Source organism: Ahaetulla prasina, chromosome 1 (assembly GCF_028640845.1).
Source record: "Ahaetulla prasina isolate Xishuangbanna chromosome 1, ASM2864084v1, whole genome shotgun sequence".
Taxonomy (NCBI): domain Eukaryota; kingdom Metazoa; phylum Chordata; class Lepidosauria; order Squamata; family Colubridae; genus Ahaetulla; species Ahaetulla prasina.
The window spans coordinates 333421151-333442695 of NC_080539.1; the positions used below are offsets into that span (position 1 = coordinate 333421151).

General features: G+C 38.7%; 1 protein-coding gene across 1 annotated transcript in view; it reads left to right on the plus strand.

Moving 5' to 3' along the window:
• Positions 1-21545, plus strand: part of TUNAR (TCL1 upstream neural differentiation-associated RNA) — a 60634-nt gene that overhangs the window by 16076 nt on the left and 23013 nt on the right. Inside the window, exon 4 of the mRNA XM_058162639.1 lies at positions 2203-2480. Within this exon, the coding sequence (XP_058018622.1) occupies positions 2442-2480 (39 nt within the window). The 5' untranslated portion in view covers positions 2203-2441. The remainder of the gene's footprint in view (positions 1-2202; positions 2481-21545) is intronic.

Below are 21545 nucleotides of genomic sequence, written 5' to 3' on the forward strand. Positions count from 1 at the left end.
AAATAAATAATGGGTTGCTACTGGGGTGAAATGTAAAATTTGTTACTACCAGTTCTGTGGGCATGGCTTGGTGGTGGTGGGGTAATGTGACTGGGTGGGTGTGGCCAACTTTTTTTTTTTTACTTTTAAAAGCATTTTTTCTACAACCTCTTCGGTTGAAGAGGTTGTAAAAATGCTTTTAAAAGCCTGTGATGATCAGGCAACTCAGCTGGGATTGCCAGAGGGAAAAAAGCTTTTAAAGGATTCTGATGATCCCAGCTGAGTTGCTTGATGGCAAGAACCTTTTAAAAGCTTTTTTTTTTACAATCTCTTCGGCTGAAGAGGCTTTTTCTTACTTTTAAAAGCATTTTTTTGGCCGAAGAAAAATGCTTTTAAAAGTAAAAAAAAAAAAACCTCTGATGATCGCACGGCTCAGCTGGGGTGGGGGGCGGCGCAAGGATTTTTGCTACCGGTTCTCTGAACCACCCGCCGCCATCGCTACCGGATCCAGTCCGAACCGGGAGCATTTCACCCCTGGTTGCTACTGACAAATGCTGTAGTGGGTTACAGAGGGGGATGCCCATTTCTATGCTTAAAATGCACACTATGTATTTGCCCTTGCAAATTTTATACTGTGTTTTCCCCCCTCTCACCTATCCATCTGCACATGTTTTCTGAAATTCTTGTGCTGCTGGCTAGTTTAAAATTTGCAGGATGATGTTGAAATTGCACAAGAGATCTGTAACCACCCCACCGCCACACTAAATGGATTGAAGATGTTTTTATGTTTGTTTGTCTTAAAAATAATTAAAAAACTTGTTCAAAAAAAAAAAGAATTTGCAGGATGGATACCAAGGCTAGAGAACATTAAAGGAAGTGCCAGAATTGAAACAAATAGCTTCATGTTTATTGAAATTGTCCCCACCCACTTACAGTACTAGTATAATACCAATCTCCCACAATGAGCCCAAAGGGGATGGCCTCAGAATTTGACTGATAAAGGGATTGATTTCACTGGGCAAGTTTTATAGCCCTGCGACTTCTTTCTCCCCCTCTAAACTTGTTTGATTTAGACATCAGAAAGAGAAGGTTATATATTAATGAGAATTAAGTATCTAGTAGGCACTGGACACTTGGTACAATAAAAGAGGGAAAAACAGTTACAGGATCTGGGACTGGAACCAAAAAAAATTTATTTCACAACTTGAGAGAATAAATAGGAAGAATTAGTTTGATTAAGCAGCCTCAAAATGCAGGTTAATCACAAGATACCAAGCCTACATCTATAAGGATGGGGTTCTAAACGTAAAATTAGAATCGACTATATGGAAACTGATGAATACTGAAGAACTTGAGTTGAATGGCAGCAGCCTTACTATTTGCCTAACCTCACAAGGGCTTCTTAGCTGTGCCTACTGCAGGAATAATTAGATGCAAGGGGATTGAGTATGCATGTATTAAGTTACATTGAATGTCAAAATTCTTTTATTCTTAAGACAGGCACAGAGATATACAGACACCAGGCAGAAAGAGGATTAACATTAATACATCTTTACAGTTGAAGATCAGAGAAAGAAGCCTCTCTTATACACTTGGCATATTCTGACTGTGGTGAAATTAACTACTCAGCAACCACAATCAGTTAACAAACTCTACAGAAAGATCTGGGAAAGTCAATGTTACTAGTAATGGGAAGAGAGCAGCTCAAAGAATCCACCCGTCTCCAGATGTCCTTGCCCCACTCCTATTTTTGACACCTAACCATTTTGAAATCAGAATTAGAACCTCATCTAGGGTGGTTGAGATACATGAATTGTAGTTTGTTTTTCTCTTGCTAGGAAGATTTTACTGAGCATTATGCCTGTTTTCCCCAGCTCCTTTCCAATACCAATATACAATTTTGGCTGCCTAAACAAGGGCAAGCTTAGAAGTATGTTTCCTTTTCTTTGTTGATGGCTGGGAGAATATTCATTGGCGATACAAAACTGAATTGTATTTGCACAGTATGTGCCAAGTGGGAATTGTGAATGTTTGTTCATTACAAAATAATTGCCTCTCTGCAGGTAAAATGGAAAAAAATTGGATTGCTCCGAGTATGAAAATAGAATGCCTCTTCCCTTTTCAGAGAGCTGACAGTGCCTCAATATACATTACTAAGATCTTTTCTCTCTCTTACCTTTTCTCCCCTCCCCCCCTCCCCATCTTTATCTGTTTCTCTTGGAGTCTCTCTGATGCCAGCAGAGGAATGAAGAACTTCTCCAGGCTGATGAGAAATGGCATTGCAAAGCTGGAGGAAATATTCCTCCCACTGACTGAAGTAGGATGCACGCTAAGGCTTTGACTACTGGTGAAAGATTGAAGCCTAGAGAAAACCTGCCCACTTGGCAGAGAAAGATGAGCTGGATAATCTTCACGCCTTCCAAAGGGAATTTAGTTTCTATGCTGAATCTAATCGCTGTGGCATGCTGGCAGATTTTCTCCTCCTGATGCACTACTGCATGGTAAGGCCTGGTTCACTTCCTCATGCAGAATGCTGTTTGGGATACACCAGTTGCTGTCATTGTTGTTTCCATTTTAATTCTAAGACACATGTAAAATGCTCTTCCATTATTCTTCTGATGGGTATCAATGCTTACCATTATCAATCAAATGTTTATGACACTGATTTTAAAGTAGTTTTGGTGTGGTGTTTTGTAGTAGTTTGAGATTTCAGGTGATGAGTTTGTGACCCTGCTATGCATTTATTTGTGAGTTTCTCATTGATTTCAATTTATAAATGGAAAAACGGGGCACAGAATGTTTTTTTAAAAAGTCCACTGTCAGTCTAGCATGGTGTTTTCAAAATAGTCTTTTGATAGTCTCACTCTCCTGCATATAATAAATGATATGCCCACAAATGCCCTGTGAATAGGAAAATATAGATAACTAGATAAAAACTGGTCTAAAACTATAATGAAGTTACTTATTATTTAGGGAGCAAGATATCACAAAATATTTGACTCTGTAGGTGTGGATCCCACACTGAATCCCACAGAAGTTAGGTAAATTTGTTTGGAGTCAAAGTGAAGGTTTCCTTTTGATAAAGAAACATATCTTATGCTTTGGTAGATGACTTTGGATCTTTGTGTATTTTTGAATTAGGAAACATTGGCGACTAGATTAGTCAGTTAAAAGGATGGCCAGAATATAACTTTACATAAGAAAATATGATCTGTGTGAATCATTCCTTAATTAAAAAGACCTAGGTGAAAGATGTCATAAACATATTTCCCTGATAATACTAAAAGACAGGTGTCGAGTGGCATTTCATTTCTCCTACTTTTTAAAGGAATTTCAAATTTCATCCTAAGCTTGATTTAGAGGATCCATGTTAGTCAGTATGATTGATTGATTGATTGATTGATTGATTGATTATGCACCATCAAGTTGTTTTCAACTCCTACCAACCACACAGATAGATTTTCTTTTCTCAGTCTGGTTTTTCAAGTCTCCAAAAAGTGCATTCATCATCACTGTAACAAAGTCCCTCCACCTTTTGGGTGGTAGCCTTCTTCTCTTTCCTTCTGTTTTTCCCATTGTTAGAGCCTGTTTCCAAGAGTTTGCCTTCAGATAATGTAGGATAAATTAATCCTAATCATTAGTATTATTTACTATTAATGAGGATCTACAATGTACGCACAAGAGAGAAAGGCAGTAAGTTAAAATCGCAGTGTCCTTGACGCTCTCTGAGCTGTTTTCTCATTTCTAGTACTGGTACTAGTATTGATATTATCCAATTTGGTAATGAAACATCTGCAAGAAAACAACCAAGCTCAGAGAGCACCAAAGACCCCACAGTTCAACCTTGAACTTCAATTATTTTCTTCTTTTGGTGAGTTGAAACCCTTTGAAAACCCTGAGTTTTACTCTAATTTGAAACCCTGCAAAAGCATAGCATGAGAGTAAGGTCAGAGAAGAGTTTATTTGGCAAAATTAAATTCTGGATTGTTCAAAGGATGGAGGAAAAAAACCTGAACAGATGACATTGAACAAGAGACATGAACACTATATAGACTTATATAAGACACAAATTGGGAAGATATAAAACTTCAATCTGAAAGTAGAGTCTGGGTTAACAAATTGCAGTGGTTGTACTTTTTTATTTTTTATTTTGTCACATGTAAACATTGTCATAAAAACAACAACACATCATATAAACATATATATAGGCTAGAATATCTTTAAAATATAGGCTAAAATATGTATATATATATAAGCAAAATTATTAATTTGATATAATGAAAGGGAACAATAGGACAGGAACGGTAGGCACGTGTGTGCTCTTTTGCACACCCCTTATAGTCCTCTTAGGAATGGGGTGAGGTCAATAGTAGACCATTTTTAGTTGAAAATTTTGGGATTTTGAGAAGAGACTACAGAGTCAGGTAGTGAGTTCCAAGTGTCAACAACTCTGTTACAGAAGTCATATTTTCTGCAATCAAGTTTGAAGCAGTTAACATTAAGTTTGAATCTATTGTTTGCTCTTGTATTATTGCGACTGAAGCTGAAGTAGTCTTTAACAGGAAGGACATTGCAATAGATGATTTTGTGTGTTAAACACAGGTCTTGTCGGAGTCTTACTTGTGTGAAATGCTCTTTAAAAATACTACATGGTCTGGTCTGGTCCTGGTGTGCATAGCATACTAAGACAGCGGCAAGATTTCCTAAAACACATACAACCACAAGCTAAGCCAACCCATATTTTTTCCAGGAAAACAGTCCCTGTACCAGATTTCATAACAGTACTGTAAAATATTTTTGTTCTGGAAAAGCTGCACAGATCCATGCTCAGGACTTCAAACAGAAGTCAAAAGGGGGTGGGGGGGAATCTCCTGTATATTCCTACACACACACACACACACACACACACACACACACACACACACAGAGAGAGAGAGAGAGAGAGAGAGAGACAGTACAACTAGTGTGTAGTTTGTACTGTAAACTAGGGCATACAAAACCTTTGCTAGACCAATTCTCGAACACAGCTTATCTGTCTGGATCCCGCACTGCTTATCGGACATAAATACAATCAAGAGAGTCCAGAGATATTTCACAAGAAGAGTCCTCCACTCCTCTGCTCACCACAGAATACCTTATGCCACCAGGCTTGAAATTTTGGGCTTAGACAACTTAGAACTACGCTGCCTTCTGTCTGACTTAAGCATAGTACACAAAATTATCTGCTACAACATCCTGCCTGTCAATGATTCCTTCAGCTTCAACCGCAATAATACACAAGCACACAATAAATACAAACTTAAGGTAAACCACACCAAACTCGATTACAGAAAACACGATTTCAATGCCTGGAATGCACTACCTGACTCTGTGGTTTCTTCCCCAAACCCCCAAAACTTTAACCTTAGACTGTCTACTGTTGATCTCACCCCATTCCTAAGAGGTCTGTAAGGGGCGTGCATAAGTGCACCAACGTGCCTACCGTCCCTGTCCTAATGTCCCCTTTTTTCGTATCCATTTCATGTATTCATAATCATGCTTATACTTATATCTGTTATCTTATACATGTTTGACAAACTAAATAAATGAAGTAAATAAATAAACATAAAACATTCTGGCTGCCTCCCTTCCAGGGATGCCCTCTCTCCCCCAGTTTCCACCATACAGTACCTTCCCAGCATCACTTGCCAGAAGGAAGAAGGCTGCCTCCCAACTCCCACAACTTGGCCAGTCTTCACAAATGGGATCCCCAGAAGAAAAAATACATCCAACCTCCTTGTAGGAAAAAGAAGCCTTTTGATGAAGGAGAAAAATAGCTGCAGAAGAGAGAGACATTCCTTTCCATAACAAACCCTTCACAAGGTTGCCAAGAAGGGAGAGAAAAGAAAAACATGTATGAGCATTTTCCTTGCATGCTGGGAGGGCTGGCAAGGACAGGAAAACAAGACAGCTGACACCAGGGATGCAAACAGTGCTCCCAAATAGGAACGACGATGTTTGCTGTAGCATCTGTCAATTTATTCGGAGCTCAGGTGCAAGAGGTTCTGCCAAGATTTTTTTTAAAGTCATTTTCAGACATTATCTGTTATAAGCGCTTGCAGGAGGACTGACTTCAAGCCTGGTGTGATTTAGTTGCCCCTGCAGCCAATCAGGGTTAGGAAGGAAGCTTTGTTCAGCGTCTACCAGGACTATGGCAATGAGCTCTATAACTGAGAGCCTGGCTTTTCCTGTTGCTGTGTCTCTCTAATTCGTTTCTGGGTAGGCAGGCAGAGCAGGTGGTGCAAGGCAAATGTGTTATTTGGACAGGGCTGCCATATGGTATTTATGCAACAAGGCAGATCTGCTGAAGGTCTTTTAGCCCAATATAAATTTGCAGCCATTTAAAGTTGACTCTTTCCCTCCCTAACTTCAGAGCTGAATGGTTTAGACATAAGCCTGACATAATCTTACCAATTTACATGTTTCATGTCAACGTATCAAGTTGGTCAATGCACTAAGTGTCCTCCAGCTAAATCTTCTGGCATAACCAGCAAGGAACAGAACAACTAGGGAGAAGTGCCCAAAGTTCCCATCCACAACAAAACTCATAAGGATATCACTCTCAGCTCCCTAGTAAACCAAAGTGATAATCTGGCTCCACCAGAAAGAAAAGGGCACTTAAGGCTGATAATATCAAGTACCCAATCTATTTCAATAATGTCTCATTCAGCTCCACAGTCTTCAGATCACCAACTCCATCTGGTTAAAATACTAAACTCAGCGTGTGTTCCACTACATGCTGATGCCAGGAACCAGCTGGGGTAGATCTATAATTAATCACTATAGGCAGGAAATTCTGAGCCAGCTCTGAGAAGGCAACCTCAGTGTGAACACTGAAATCCCCCAGGCGAAGATGGGTAATTTATACCATTCCTGAGATTAATCTAACTAGCACAGGAGACAGCTAGACAGCAGAGTGGACAATATGATAACTATATACCTTCTCTAACCTAGGAACTTCGTGGACAATAGCACATACTCAAAATTTTGGAATGTATTGATTAGAGCATCTAGTTAGTGAAAATTATCTAATCTAACCTATCAATTAGAGCATCTAGTTGTGGAATTTCTATGTACTATTCTATTCTTCTCTCTCTTTGCCTTCCAGTTTTAAGATTTTATTTTATTATATTTTATTAATTTATTTCATTCTTTTTTACTAGTTTTATTGTTTTAAATGAGATATTATATTCTGAAGCCACCTTGAGTCGCCATGTGCGAATAGGTGGCAATATAAATTCAATAAATAAATAAATAAATACTACTCCACAGTGGATTTACAGCCCTCTCTAAGCATCAGCCTATTGGCCCCCAACAATCTGGATCCTCATTTTACCAGCCTCAGAAGGATGGAAGGCTGAGTCAACCTTAAGTTGGTCAGAATCGAACTTCTGAGATGTGGCAGAATTAGGCTGCAATATTTTATTCTAACCACTGCGTCACCATGGCTCAGTTTACGGTTTATGGTTTATCAGCAGTTGATCTGGCATTGAATCGGTTGGAAGAGCCATTTTGGTTATCATTTTAACTCCCTTGGTTAGAAAGGAAGTAAAACCAGGCAGCTTTTTGTCCTGCTTTCTCTACAATGACTGGTTGCAGCCTCCTATTCTATCTCCCCCTGTCCTTTATTACTTCAACACTCTTTTCCAGACACTTTTCCATTCCTTACTGTTCCTTAACTTCTCTTAATAGTAAGTTCCAATAAAAGCAGCAGTCCAATTTCCTCCATCAAAAACTGTACCTATTTGGGTTACACATACACCTGAATATTCAGAAATAGAATACAAAGAATGCTTTAAGAACTGAGGCCTCTTTAAGGAGCTCTTGAAAAGTAGCCCCCTTTGATGTCATTCAGGGGAATATTCTTTAAAATCAAAACTCCATAAGGTTGAGTCATTGTTAGAGTTATTTCCTTACTTAAACAGAGAAACAGAATGAACACATGTGGTCAAGAAAGCAGTGGTAATGGGAACAACTTCTGACTTCCTGCCAGGTTCCCCATTGAGTTTCCTTGTGGGAAGCTGGCAGGAACCATCAGAAATCTTCCTTCCTTCCTTCCTTCCTTCCTTCCTTCCTTCCTTCCTTCCTTCCTTCCTTCCTTCCTTCCTCCCTCCCTCCCTCCCTCCCTCCCTCCCTCCTTCCCTTCCTTCCTTTTTTCTTTCTTCCCTTCATTTTTTCCTCACTGGTCCTCCCCCTTCCTTCCTCTCTCGCTCCCTTTCTGTTCATTCTGTTCCATCCCCATCCCCCTCCCTCCTTTTCTTTCCTCCCTCCTCCTTTCTTCCCTGCCTCCTTTATTCCTTCACACTGTGTCTCCCTCCACCTTCATTCATTCTTTCCTTTCTCCCTCTCTTCCTATTATTCTGTCTTTTCCTTCCTTCCTTCCTTCCTTCCTTCCTTCCTTCCTTCCTTCCTTCCTTCCTTCCTTCCTTCTTGCCTTCCAGCCTGTCTCTCTGTCCCTAAAATTCCTGTCAGCTTCCCCATTTACTTTAATTGTGGGAAGTTTGCTGGGAGAAAATCAGTAGGGAAGCCAGCAAAAAAGCATCAGGTTCAAATCCAGAAGGCAGGTAAGTATCTGCTGCTGGGTGGGGAAACTAGAAAGGGTTTATGGGGGTATGGATTAGGAAAGGGATATGGGGTTGTGGGATAGGTGTCACATGGTTTGAGAAAGAAGTGTGGATGTTCCTAAGAGATGCCGAACCGGACAAGGAGGGCTTCCTTCTAGGCAAGCAGAGGTTGGGAAAGATATCTGGGAGTGCTTGGGAGTGCACAAGAGGTACTTTGTAGTTCAGGGACAGCACAGTGTGTGTGTGTGTGTGTGTGTGTGCGGGGGCTATTGAGCATAGATTGAGAAGGGTGTATGGCAGGGGTGAAATGCTCCCGATTAGGGCAGGATCGGCTGATCCTGTAGCGATGGCGGCGGGTAGTTCAGAGAACTGGTAGTAAAAATCTCTTCCCCCCCTCCGCCCATGCCCACCCAATCGCCTGGTCTCCCACTTTCCCGCTTGCCGCTTCTTTTAAAAAATGCTTTTAAAAGGTAAAAAAAGAGGCTCTGATGATCCCAGCTGAGCTGCGCGATCGTCAGAGCCTTTTTTTTACTTTTAAATTAAATTAAATTAAATTAAATTAAATTAAATTAAATTACTTTTACTATTCGGCTGAAAAGGTTGTAAAAAATGCTTTTAAAAGTAAAAAAAAGATTGCACGCCACACCTGATCACCCCCCCCTTGCTTTTCTACCTACCTCATGCCTCCTTTTGGTGTGCATTGCACGCACGCACATTTGATAGCGCACATGCACAACCAGCGAACTGGTAGTAAACTGGTTTAAATTTCACCACTGGTGTATGGAGGTGCCTAAGGGAAGTCACCAGGGGTGAAATCTAAAAAATTCCCCTACTGGTTCTGTGGGCGTGGTTAATTGGTGGGCATGGCTTGGTGGTCAGATGGCTGGGTGGGCGTGGCCAATAACAATAAATAATAAAAATAATAAACAAAGTATAAAAATCAATAAGAGGTACCAAAAACAACTTTCACACTTTACACACAACACAACACAACACAACTGACTCACACACAATGTAAAAGCAGCTGCACTTCACACTTCACACAGCCACAAAAAGCTCAAAAACCAACTTTCACACTTTACACACACACACAACACAACACAACTGACTCACACACAACGTAAAAGCAGCTGCATTTCACACTTCACACAGCCACAAAAAGCTCAAAAACCAACTTTCACACTTTACACACACACAACACAACTGACACATACACACACAAAATACCACATACAGCTTTCTGAGATTTTGTGTGTTTGTGTAGTTAGAGTGAAACACTACAGAAACACACCAAATCTCAGAAAGCTGCACAAATATTTTATTTTATTTATTTTATTATTTTATTTTATTTATTTTATTTTATTTTATTGTGGACTTCAATTCCCAGAGTTCCTCAGCCAGGAAAGCCAGCCAGCATTAATCACTCAGTGATGAAATAGATTAGCTAAATTTAGATTAGTTCTGTCTGGTGCTGAAAGCGAAACTGGGGCTTTCCGGCTGGGAAAAAAGCCATGAGGTCTTCAGTAATCAGGTAAGTGCCTTAGAATCTCTTAAAAAGAGGTTTTCTACATGTTTTTTAAGGTTCTGCTGATGAGGAACTCAGGTGAGATCCCCAGAGTAGCCCTTAATTTTTTTTTAAGTTTAAAGGCTCTGCCGATCTCAGTTGAGGGGCGGGATCCTCAAAGGCTTTTTTTTACTTTTAAAGGCATGTTTCAGCTGAAGCAAAACCTTCTTTTAAAAGTAAAAAAAACCCTCTGCTGATGGTGGGACTAAGCAGAGGCGGGGGGTGGGGCCAGGGATTTTTGCTACCGGTCCTCCAAACCGGCAGCTTCCATTGCTACCGGATCGCGTGAGCCGGTCCGATCCGGGAGCATTTCACCCCTGGAAGTCACAAAGGTCATGGAAGACCCAAAAGAATTGGTGGGTTATGGAGAGTGTGTGCAAATGACATGCTGCATGGGTCAGGGAAGGTGCACGTGTAAGAGGCAGATCAGGAGAGCACACAGGGAGCAGCATTGGCTGAGAAGAGTATGTGAGGCTGCCCCCCCTTCTTACTTCCACCCTTCCTATTCCTCCTTCTCTATTCCTTTCTTTCCCTTCCCTTCCTTTCCTTTTCAAGCAGGCAGGTAAACGGCTATTGCTGAGTTTGTGAGAATGGCTGGGAAATGCAATATTCAAAATGAGCATCATGTGGTGGCGGTAGCAACCACAAGCCAAGTGCAGCAGAGCTAACAGCACTAAAGCCGGCACAACATTCCCAAATTTAATTCCCTTGGAAGACATGGGTCCTGGATTTGGGACACATTCTGGAAGATGGCCCATTTGAGATACCTTGGTTCAAAATTTGTTGCCCTGAAATGCACTGTTTTTAACCCAGTTAAAGATCATAACAATGAGAGTCTTAGTAGCATACAGATGATGTTTTGAGCCAAGTCAAAGGAGAAGACACTGCTCTGTGGAACACAGGAGTATTTTGGGACTGCATGCAAACATTCATATGTGCAATATTTTTATTCCTCATAACCTATCTAAGTGAAATGGTTCTCTTCATTTCAACCTCTGTGGAATCTAGTGGAATCAAGACCATGTTTGGGCTTTGCACAGATATAGTCAATGAAGTAAGAAGGTTTAGTATAGCAGGTTAGGCTGCTTCACAATAGAGATCCTTCTCTTCCAACAGTAAACAATACTGTATATTTTAGGACACACAGAAACATAAATATGAATGCAGTTTTTCATGCTCCTCTGAAGGTTTTCTTAGCATATAGAGTACACACATTGGCATGTGTCATTAGCATTAGCAACCATGCAGATCATGAAAAAAGTCAAACAAGATTGTTTAACTTTATATGTGTTAACAATAGATAAGTTCTTAGATGTGAGACTACTAGGAAATCTCTGTGTTTTGTGCCAGACTGGAAAATTAAAAATAAAATCCCACAGGAAGATTGTGATCAGCTATTTTTGTGCTAGAGCCAGAAAAACTACATACTATCAGGATATTTTCTTTCTTTTTTTAAAATGCTTTTTATTGACGAGATTAATAATATTAAAAGTTAATAAAAACTGAAATCAGACAGAGAAAAGAAAATAGAAAGGAAAAATAAAAAATGCAAAAAAGGAAAGAAAAAAAAGGAACAGAAAAGAAAATACATGTAAAAATAAGAATATTTTAAAAAATGTCTCCTGATCCTCCTTGCAACAAGTGCCGTCAAATTTAATATTTCCAGACTCCTTCTAAGTTTATAAGCATAATTCATTTCTTCCCATAATTCCTCCATCCATTCACAAATCCAAAAATTGCTGTTACTTCTGTCCAAGTATTGGCAAAAAATCCATGAAGGATTTACAGAATTTTTTAGAAGTATTTCATATTTAAAGCCTGATCAAAGAAGTCTGATCTGTTTTTAACAAACCTGTGCCGGCTACTAGTTATAACTTGATTTGTTTCTAGATGTTCACAGATCTGTTTTTTAATAATTTTTTCCTCTATCTTCCCAAGTGTATTAGGCTGATTGGTTGTAGTTTCCTGGGTCTGGCTCCCCCCCCCACCTTTTTTTTGGGGGGGGGGTAAGATGGGAACCACATCAGCTCTTTTCCAATCCTCTGGCAGTTCCCAGGTGCGCCAAAATTTTTAAAGATATGGTACAATGGTTCTGAGATAACATCTGCCAGCTCTTTCAGAACTCTGAGATGAAATTCATTAGGTCCTGGTGATTAATCAGGTGGTGATTCATTAGGTCCTGGTGATTAATTATATTAATCAAGATCAGGCAGATGTTTTCTTACCATTTGCTTATTTTAATTTTTATTTCTAGTCTGTCTTTTACAGTTACGTTTTTGGTAGGTTGGGCTGTATTTCCATGAAGACTGATGCAAAGAATGAGCTAAGCATCTCTGCTTTCTCTCTACTGCCTGTTACTTCCTTGCCATCTTTAGTGGACCGATTGTTTTTTTGACTTTTTTCTTCTTATTTATATGCTGAAAGAAACTTTTATTATCTTTGTTCATTCTGAGCCTTCATGTCAGGAAATGTTCAACGAATCATCTCTTTCTTAATAGCCTGCTATTGGATTTATGGTCCAACATATATATTTTATTATTTAGTTATTTCAAAAATCTTAGCAAAAGCACTAATATTCCAAATTCTTCTGACCCCTTGATTTGTTTAAAACTTTTTAAAATTAAATTCTTAATTTAGCTTTTTACCATTTATTATATTCTTTAAATGTTTTAACTTATTAATTTTTGTTCTATTTGGGATGACTTTTTTTTTCACCAGGTGGTTTTTCAGAGTTCTTTCTTGGAAGACCTTTTTTAATATATATTTTTTTAAGTGTTTAGAAAGTGATGTTGGACAAACCTGGTATCGTTAAAGGCTCTGCCATCGGTGAGAGTTTGGTGACTTCCCTTGTTTTCCACGGGCCAACCAATGTCCTCCAGTCTTCTTATGAAGAGTAGGAGTCTGAAGCACCAGTGGGCAATCTCTTATCCTCTCCTTATATGCAGAGGTTGCCTTGGACCAGGCTTGACACCTAGGTCAGTGACAGAGGATAATATTTGTAGCTCAAGCCAGAAATAAAGGGTCCTTGGTGCTCTCCAAGCTTAGTTGTTTTCTTGAAGATGTTTCATTACCCAAACTGGGTAACATCATCATCGGTATCATGATCATGTTATCTAGTTTGGGCAATGAAATGTATGAAGAAAAGCGGCCAAGCTCAAAGAGCACCAAGGACCCCTTGATATTTCAGTCTTAATTGTGTTGTCCTCTTTACTTCTTTTAGCTCACAATGCTCACCCAGATCTTGATGGAACTATGTATTCTGAATTGTACCAGCAAATTCTACAAAAAGAAGTTGTCTGTGAACTAAAACACAAGTAAAAGTGGGTCATGAAGCATGATAATGCAAAAAAATAACCAAAAAATGTTAAAATAGTAGAAAGTTAATGTTTTAGCATGGTCTAGTCAAAGCCTTTCATTCCATAGAGATGTTGTGAAAGGATAGTTCATGTGAGGAAGCCCACCAACATTCCTGAGCTGAGGCTGTTCTGTAAGGAGGAATGTGCTAAAATTCCTTCAAGCTGATGTTCATGACTGATGAACAGTTAACAGAAATGTTTAGTTGTAGTTATTGTTGCCCACAGGGCTACACCAGTTTTGTGTTTTGCCATACACAGAAAACAGAATAACAGTGTTGGAAGGGACCTTGGACATATTCTAGTCCAACCCCCTGATTAGGCAGGAAACCCACATCACTTCAGACAAATGGCTATCCAACATTTTCTTAAAAATTTCCAGTGTTGGAGCATCCACAACTTCTGCAGGCAAGTTGTTCCACTGATTAATTGTTCTAACTGTCAGGAAATTTCTCCTTAGTTCTAAGTTGCTTCTCTCCTTGATTAGTTTCCTTCTTGTCCTACCCTCAGGTCCTTTGGAGAAAAGCTTGACTCCCTCTTTGTCTTTGTGTCAGCCCCTGAGATATTGGAACACTGCTATCATGTCACCCTAGTCCTTCTTTTCATTAAACTAGACAAACCCAGTTCCTGCAGCCATTGTTCATATGTTTTAGCCTCCAATCAGGGGTGAAATTCAGCAGGTTCTAACAGGTTCTGGAGAACTGGTAGTGGAAATTTTGAGTAGTTCGGAGAACTGGCAAATACCACCTCTGGCTGGCCCCAGAGTGGGGTGGGAATGGAGATTTTGCAATATCCTTCCCCCAGGAGTGGGGAGGGAATGGAGATTTTGCAGTATCCTTCCCCTGCCATGCCCACCAAGCCACACCCACAAAAACAGTAGGGAAAAATTTTGAATTTCACCCCTGCCCCAATCATCCTTGTTGCTCTTTTCTGCACTCTTTCTAGAGTCTCCACATCCTTTTTACATCGTGGCAACCAAAACTGGATGCAGTATTCCAAGTGTGGCCTTACCAAGGCATTATAAAGTGGTAATAACACTTCACATGATCTTGATTCTATACCTCTGTTTATGCAGCCTAAAACTGTGTTGGCTTTTTTGGCAGCTGCTGAACACCGCTAACACATATTTAAATGGTTGTCACTAGGACTCCAAGATTCCTCTCACAGTTACTACTATTGAGTAAGCTACCACCTATACTGTACCTGTACATTTTGTTTTTCTTGCCTAAATGTAGAATCTTACTTTTTTCACCACTGAATTTCATTTTGTTAGAGAGCGGCCAACTTTCAAGTCTGTCAAGACACAAATATGTAGCTTTTGATAATTTTCCCGAATAAATCAACAAATGAGTGTTTTTAATTAATTTTAATTAATTTGTTTAACTGGGTTCTCTTTATCTAAGTTTAGGACTTGTATAAAGAACAGACTCCTTTTTTTGGTCATATTTATGCAGAAATATTGAAAAGTCAAAAAAAGGTTCACAAACATTTAAGCACCATTGTAGGAGATGAGATCTCATAAAGTTGTAGCCATATACAACATAGCATATTCTTTTTTTACATGTAATTCTTGTTGACGGACCCTAACACTGAGGCACAGTGACTTATGGCACCTATTTAAAAGAGAAGAGAAGAGAAGCTAAGAAGTGGATAAAAACAACTCATGTGGATAAAAGTTTTGTCAAATCAAGCTCTTAGATTGTCATGGCAGCATAGTCATTAAAGCTTGGGGCATAATTCTGTTTCCTCTCTTCCAAAGTAGTTCACTTTAATAACATTATTTTTGCTCATATAAATCTTCTTTACTATATGATTACAATAAGCAAACTAGGTCAATAATGGATATCTCAGTATTTTTAAGCTCTACAAAAAACATTTTTACCAGTAGTCAATTTTCACACTGAAGAGCTTGCTGTTAACACAGGATCAATGCCATGTGCAAATAAATTTGTGTAAAACTTAATAAATTGTATAAATGTTAATAATTCATACATCTTCAAAATAAATATATATTGACACAAAGGAAGAGGATCTAAGCTGGAATAGATTACTGCGAGATTCCCAAATTCAAAATTACCATTATTAGTGGATCATTGTTTAATTACAGCAGAACATTAGAAGTATTTTGTGTTTAGTAGTGAAGCTGCTTTTTATGTAGAGGGCTGAGTTGAGGACTCAGCAGACTTTTCAAAAGCAGTCAGACCAGCTCTTTTCTTTAGCAATAACAATAGCACTTAGATTTATATACCGCTTCACAGTGCTTTACAGTCCTCTCTAAGTAGTTTACAGAGTCAGTGTATTGCCCCCAATAATCTGGGTCCTCATTTTACTGACCTTGGAAAGATGGAAGGCTGGGTCAACCTTGAGCCGGTAAGAATTGAACTGCCGAACTGCTAGCAACCAGCAGTCAGCAGAAGTAGCCTGCAGTACTGCATTCTAACCACTGCACCACCACAGCTCCTCCGTAGAACATTTTGCTGACAGGCCCCCAAAACATTTTTACCTAAGAAGGCCTGCGATGTAAAAAACAGACTTTGGGAGAGAGGATGCTATCAATGTTTTAATAGTGCTATCATTACGTTTTATTCCTTTTATTGATTTATTTATTGATTATTACTGTTCTAATCTGTTTAATGGGTTGCTTACTTTGAGCTTCTAATATTGCTTGTATTATGTTATAATTTATTGTTTAGCATTCAGTTTAATTTGTTGTTTCAGGGTTTTTTTTAAACTTTGTTTATTTTTAAATGTTTTAAATGCCCTTCTTTTGGTGCAAAGGTAGAATATAAATGTAATTAAAAAAGAAAAAAATATGCCTTTCATTATCTTTGATATCTAGTGAATGTTTCCCATGATTTCACTTCCCTTGTGCCCTCAAAATGTAATTTATTTTATTTATTTATTTATTTATTTTGTCACAACATCATACAAAAAGATTATATAGTATATACACATATAAACATATATAGGAAGAAGAAAAGAAAAATGCAGAGGATTGAGAAATTACCTAAATCAGTGTTTCTCAACCTTGCCAATTTTAAAGATTTATGGACTGGTGAATTCTGGGAGTTGAAGTCCACATGTCTTAAAGTTGGCAAGGTTGAGAAACACTGTCCTAAAGGCAAGTATAAGAAGTTGGAGATAAAGAATAGAGGAGAAAACCCCACTGCACATGAAGTGCTAACGTGATAATGGAATTTCCCTGTACTATATGCAATTGTAACCACTTGTTAGACAACGGTTCTCTCCATTTCTTCCTTTCCCTCTTGGTGCCAATCCTAGAAGGAAAAAAAAAGATTAAAAATCTACAATGATTTAGGGAACAGGCCTTCACCAACTGCTCTTATTTTATAGATATATTTATGAGGGAAGAATTTCCCAGCTCCTGCTGGAGAAGCATCTCAATTCCACTAGAAGATTAGATCCACCTATTTTGGGTGTATTATGCTATGGATTCTGCAATTGCCACTTTAAAGGTAGTGAATATTTTTTACATCTTTTTAAGCCTCTTCCCTGCCCAAAGTTGATGTCAGATTAGTTGTAATAAGCAGCCTTTGGCGTTAATGTAAATACTTATCTGTTATTTATTACATTGGTACTATAGGAATGAAGTAGGTTTTTAAGAGCTTTATAGCATAAAAAATAAGTTTGTTTTTATACTTTCTCATAATTTTTTTCTTTTTTTGTCTTATTGGTTTAGATGGAACTACCTGAATGTAATAGATAGAAATCGATTACTATAAAAATCATAAAATTATAGATTGTTTAGATGAAAGGGCCATCTAGTTTAACATTCTGCTTCCTGCAGGTGATTTATGGATTCTAACAGATGACTATCTTGCTCTCATTTGAAAATACAGGGAGTGGAGTGGGGGTGGGGAAAGGAGAGGGGCAGGGAATCCAGGGTGGTTACAGCCACACTTTCTTAATAGAATAGAATAGAATAGAATAGAATAGAATAGAATAGAATAGAATTTTTTATTGGCCAAGTGTGATTGGACACACAAAGAATTTGTCTTGGTGCATATGCTCTCAGTGTACATAAAAGAAAAAATACGTTCATCAGGAATCATAAGGTGCAACACTTAATGATAGTCACAGGGTACAAATAAGCAATCAGGAAACAATCAATATCAATATAAATCATAAGATTTGTATTAATAGCTATTACTATAAATTCAATAAATTTATTCCTGGTTCAGCCTGAATCTCCTTTTGCAAAAAAAAAAAAAAAATCAGGCAATTAATTCAGTCAATCTATATGTGATCATCAGCACGTATAATTACAGTATCTTCTGTGATAGAGACACTGTGTTAATGAAGCTCAAAATGCACCAGCCCTTCAACAGGTTCGCCTGGTCCGCCAGTTGCGCCCCTTCCTAGACCGGGATGCCTTATGCACGGTCACTCATGCACTCGTGACATCTCGCTTGGATTACTGCAACGCTCTCTACATGGGGCTCCCCTTGAAGGGCATCCGGAGGCTGCAGTTGGTTCAGAATGCAGCTGCGCAGGTGATAGAGGGAGCCCCTCGTGGCTCCCATGTTACACCAATCCTGCGCAGACTGCACTGGCTACCTGTGGCCTTTCGTGTGCACTTCAAGGTTTTGGTTACCATCTTTAAAGCGCTCCATGGCATAGGGCCGGGTTATTTACGGGACCGCCTACTGCCACCGATTGCCTCCCACCGACCCGTACGGTCTCACAGAGAGGGACTCCTTAGGATGCCGTCCGCCAGGCAGTGCCGACTGGCGACACCCAGAGGAAGGGCTTTCTCTGTGGGGGCTCCCACCCTCTGGAACGAGCTTCCCCCAGGGCTGCGCCAACTACCCGACCTCCGAACCTTCCGCTGTGAGCTTAAGACACATCTATTTATTTGCGCAGGGCTAGCCTAGGGTTTTTAGTTTTAAATTTAGTTTTAATGGGGTTTTATACTATTTTAGTGATATTTTTTCGGCCTAATTAATAAGTTTTTTAATTGTTGTTTTTACTTGTGTTATTCTTATGTTTTTATTTGGCTGTACACCGCCCTAAGTCCTTCGGGAGATAGGGCGGTATAAAAATTCGAATAAATAAATAAATAAATAAATAAATAAACATGTTGCATGACATAAATTTCTTACGTACAGTTGGCATTCCACTAAACCCCTAGATTCTTCTCTCAAACACTGCCCCCAACCTATCTCTCTCTGTACCTGTATTGGGCAGCATCCTATTGTGTTTGCCCCATTGATAAAACTGGATAAGTTTTTCTGAATCAGGATTTTATTGTATAAAGTGCTGGTGAACTTGGGTATCATCTGCAAATTTGATAAGCGTGCCTTCCACTCCTCCCTCCAAAGAGTCACTAGGAGATGAGCTAAACTCAAAGGAGAGTTAATCATACTTATTTTGTATTTATGCAGGTATTTGAGAATGCTAATAAATAAAGTCAATGTAATAATGAAAAACTATCCTGCTGAGAAATATTAAAGAAAAGCTATTTATTTTATGAAACCGGTGCAGAATATTAATAGCATTATTTGTGAACAAACTGGGAAGATGTGGCATGGATGGATAAGTGATGTCTTTAATAAGGAGACTAAGCCTTCTGTTCCCCAAATATATATATATTGAAAGGATTGAAAAAATGTTTGATAGTGATAGGAAAGGTTTCCCAGTATAAATCATAACATAGGAAGAAATAAGTTGGTTTAGATGAGAGATAGACAATTTTTATTAAGAGTCCTACCTTTTCATAAACAAATTTTTTTACATGAACATAATTAGCAGTTTGAAGCAGCTATCTATATGAATTGCAAATACTGTTCATTGACAATTTAAATGATGTCTCTGGTTGAATATAACCAGATATGAAATTATTAGGAGACACATTAATTAAATACATTGTTCTTGTTAGAAACAACACCTGACATATAATCAGGACTTGAAAGAAAGAAAATATAAATTCTTGTTTTCTTCTTCTAGCCTTGATATGATCTTGCTGATTTAGGAGAATGTTACTTTCTCAGTTCTACAGTGAAATAAGACATAGATGCCTCCTTATCTCTTTATTGAGGTATTTATTATGGGGAGGGGCTAACTGTAATTCCAGGATCCATGAAAAAATACCCTGGGGACCACAATACCAATAAACATCCCATACAAAGAAATATAAAAAGCTCAAATGATGCAGTCAAATGTCTCATTAAAAGATTGTCATTGACTTCAATTTCTTGCGCTCTGCGAGTTGGAACACAACTCACAGAATTCCAGCTATAGCCATTTCTCTGATATTCTTACTATAGGCATCTGGGTGGGGGGTGGCAGGGCGCAAAGGGGGACAAATTATGAAATGTACATTGTGGCACAAACCATCTGATTATATGTACATGAACATTGGGACACAAATATGAAAAGCCAAAATTTATGTTATGATGTTATGATGTACATTTCATCATTTTTTCTTCATTCCAGTATGTACTGGACATCTATGATCTCTGCACATTTAATTTATAATTCACAATTCATAAAATGTTTATACCGTTGTGTGTTCTTTAATATAGACTGATTTTTATTTTATTTATTTATTTTGTCAAACACAACAATATATATTAGTATAAGCATGAAATAAATGAAATAACCACACAGATTGAATAAACCAAAGGGAACATTAGGGCAGGAACGATAGGCACACTGGTGCTCTTATGCATGCTCCTTACAGACCTCTTAGGAATGGGGTAAGGTCAACAGTAGACAGTCTTTGGTTAAAGTTTTGTGGATTTTGGGATGAGACCACGGAGATTTAGTTGTACTGACTGTTAAACTTTCTTCAGTTATTACAAAGTAACTCTCATCTCCCTACGAAAGGATCTCCAAGTAATCCTCAGATGTTTTATTTTTTTATATTACTTACCCATGCAAAATATTGGGGCTCTTTGTAAGCCTCATGAGGCTTCATTTTGTGTGAGCATCTCTCCACAGAATATTATGAAAGTCAGGCAGCATCAGAGATGGGCTGCTGCTGGTTGAGACAGGTTTGGGTGAACCGATAGTTCCAACCAGCGGCTGGGCCTGTCCACCTGTCCCGGTGCTATCCTATCCTATATGTCTCACTCTCTGGCTCGCTTGCCCACACAGCCCAGCTGATTTCCACGCCTCACCTGCTCTACTCACCACGGCAACCCAAGAAGGTGAGCTGTGGCCACACGCATAAAATCACTGTGTGTTTGAAGCCGCACGCAAGCGCAAAAGGCGCACAGGAGCAAAGTGTGTGTGCATGCACACATTCACATTTTCGGTTCTGCACTAGGTGAACCTGTTGTTAAATTATGTGAAGCCCACCTCTGGGTAGCATAGTTGGTCCAGAAGTAGAGAACAGGAGTCTGCCTATGTGGCTGAAAGGTATACATCTCAATAAATGCTGAGATGATTCTACTCACCATATTGTAATGCAACTGGTGAATTACAAAGCTGTTACATAATTTTGCTGTAGTATAAGAGATGATGGAGAATTTAAATTAGTTCTGCAAGGGGAGTTAAGATTATTCAGTTTTTTGTTGGTCCATGTGTGAACAGAACTAATATCCGATATCTAGAGACAGATGTTCAAAGTCAAAAAGGATAAGTCATGTATATTAATGAGTTCTTGAGTCTATGATGTGGGGGGGGGGGGTAAATCTTATCTGGGTACAATGAGAAAGCAACAGAGAGATAAAAAAACCTCTTTGCTGTCATCTAATGATCTCTTCAATATTTGCAGCTATGATATTCTGTTAATTAATACAGGTTTTTAAATAGTTGGCAAGTTCTCTTGGAATGCAAATGGCAAATCTTACTTTAAAAAGGAAGCACATTGGGTACCTAATTTAACCTCCATTGATACAAACCTGAGAGCTGCAAACTTTAATCAGTTTAGTTGGTCAATTAATCTTTGGAAGATTATTTCTTTCAGGACATACTCCCCACTAAGTTTAAGATTGCATTTGAGCATTCCAATCCTTTGTGTATTTACTTGGAATTCAATCCCATTTTAGTAAACTATATTAACCCTCAGATAAGAATATA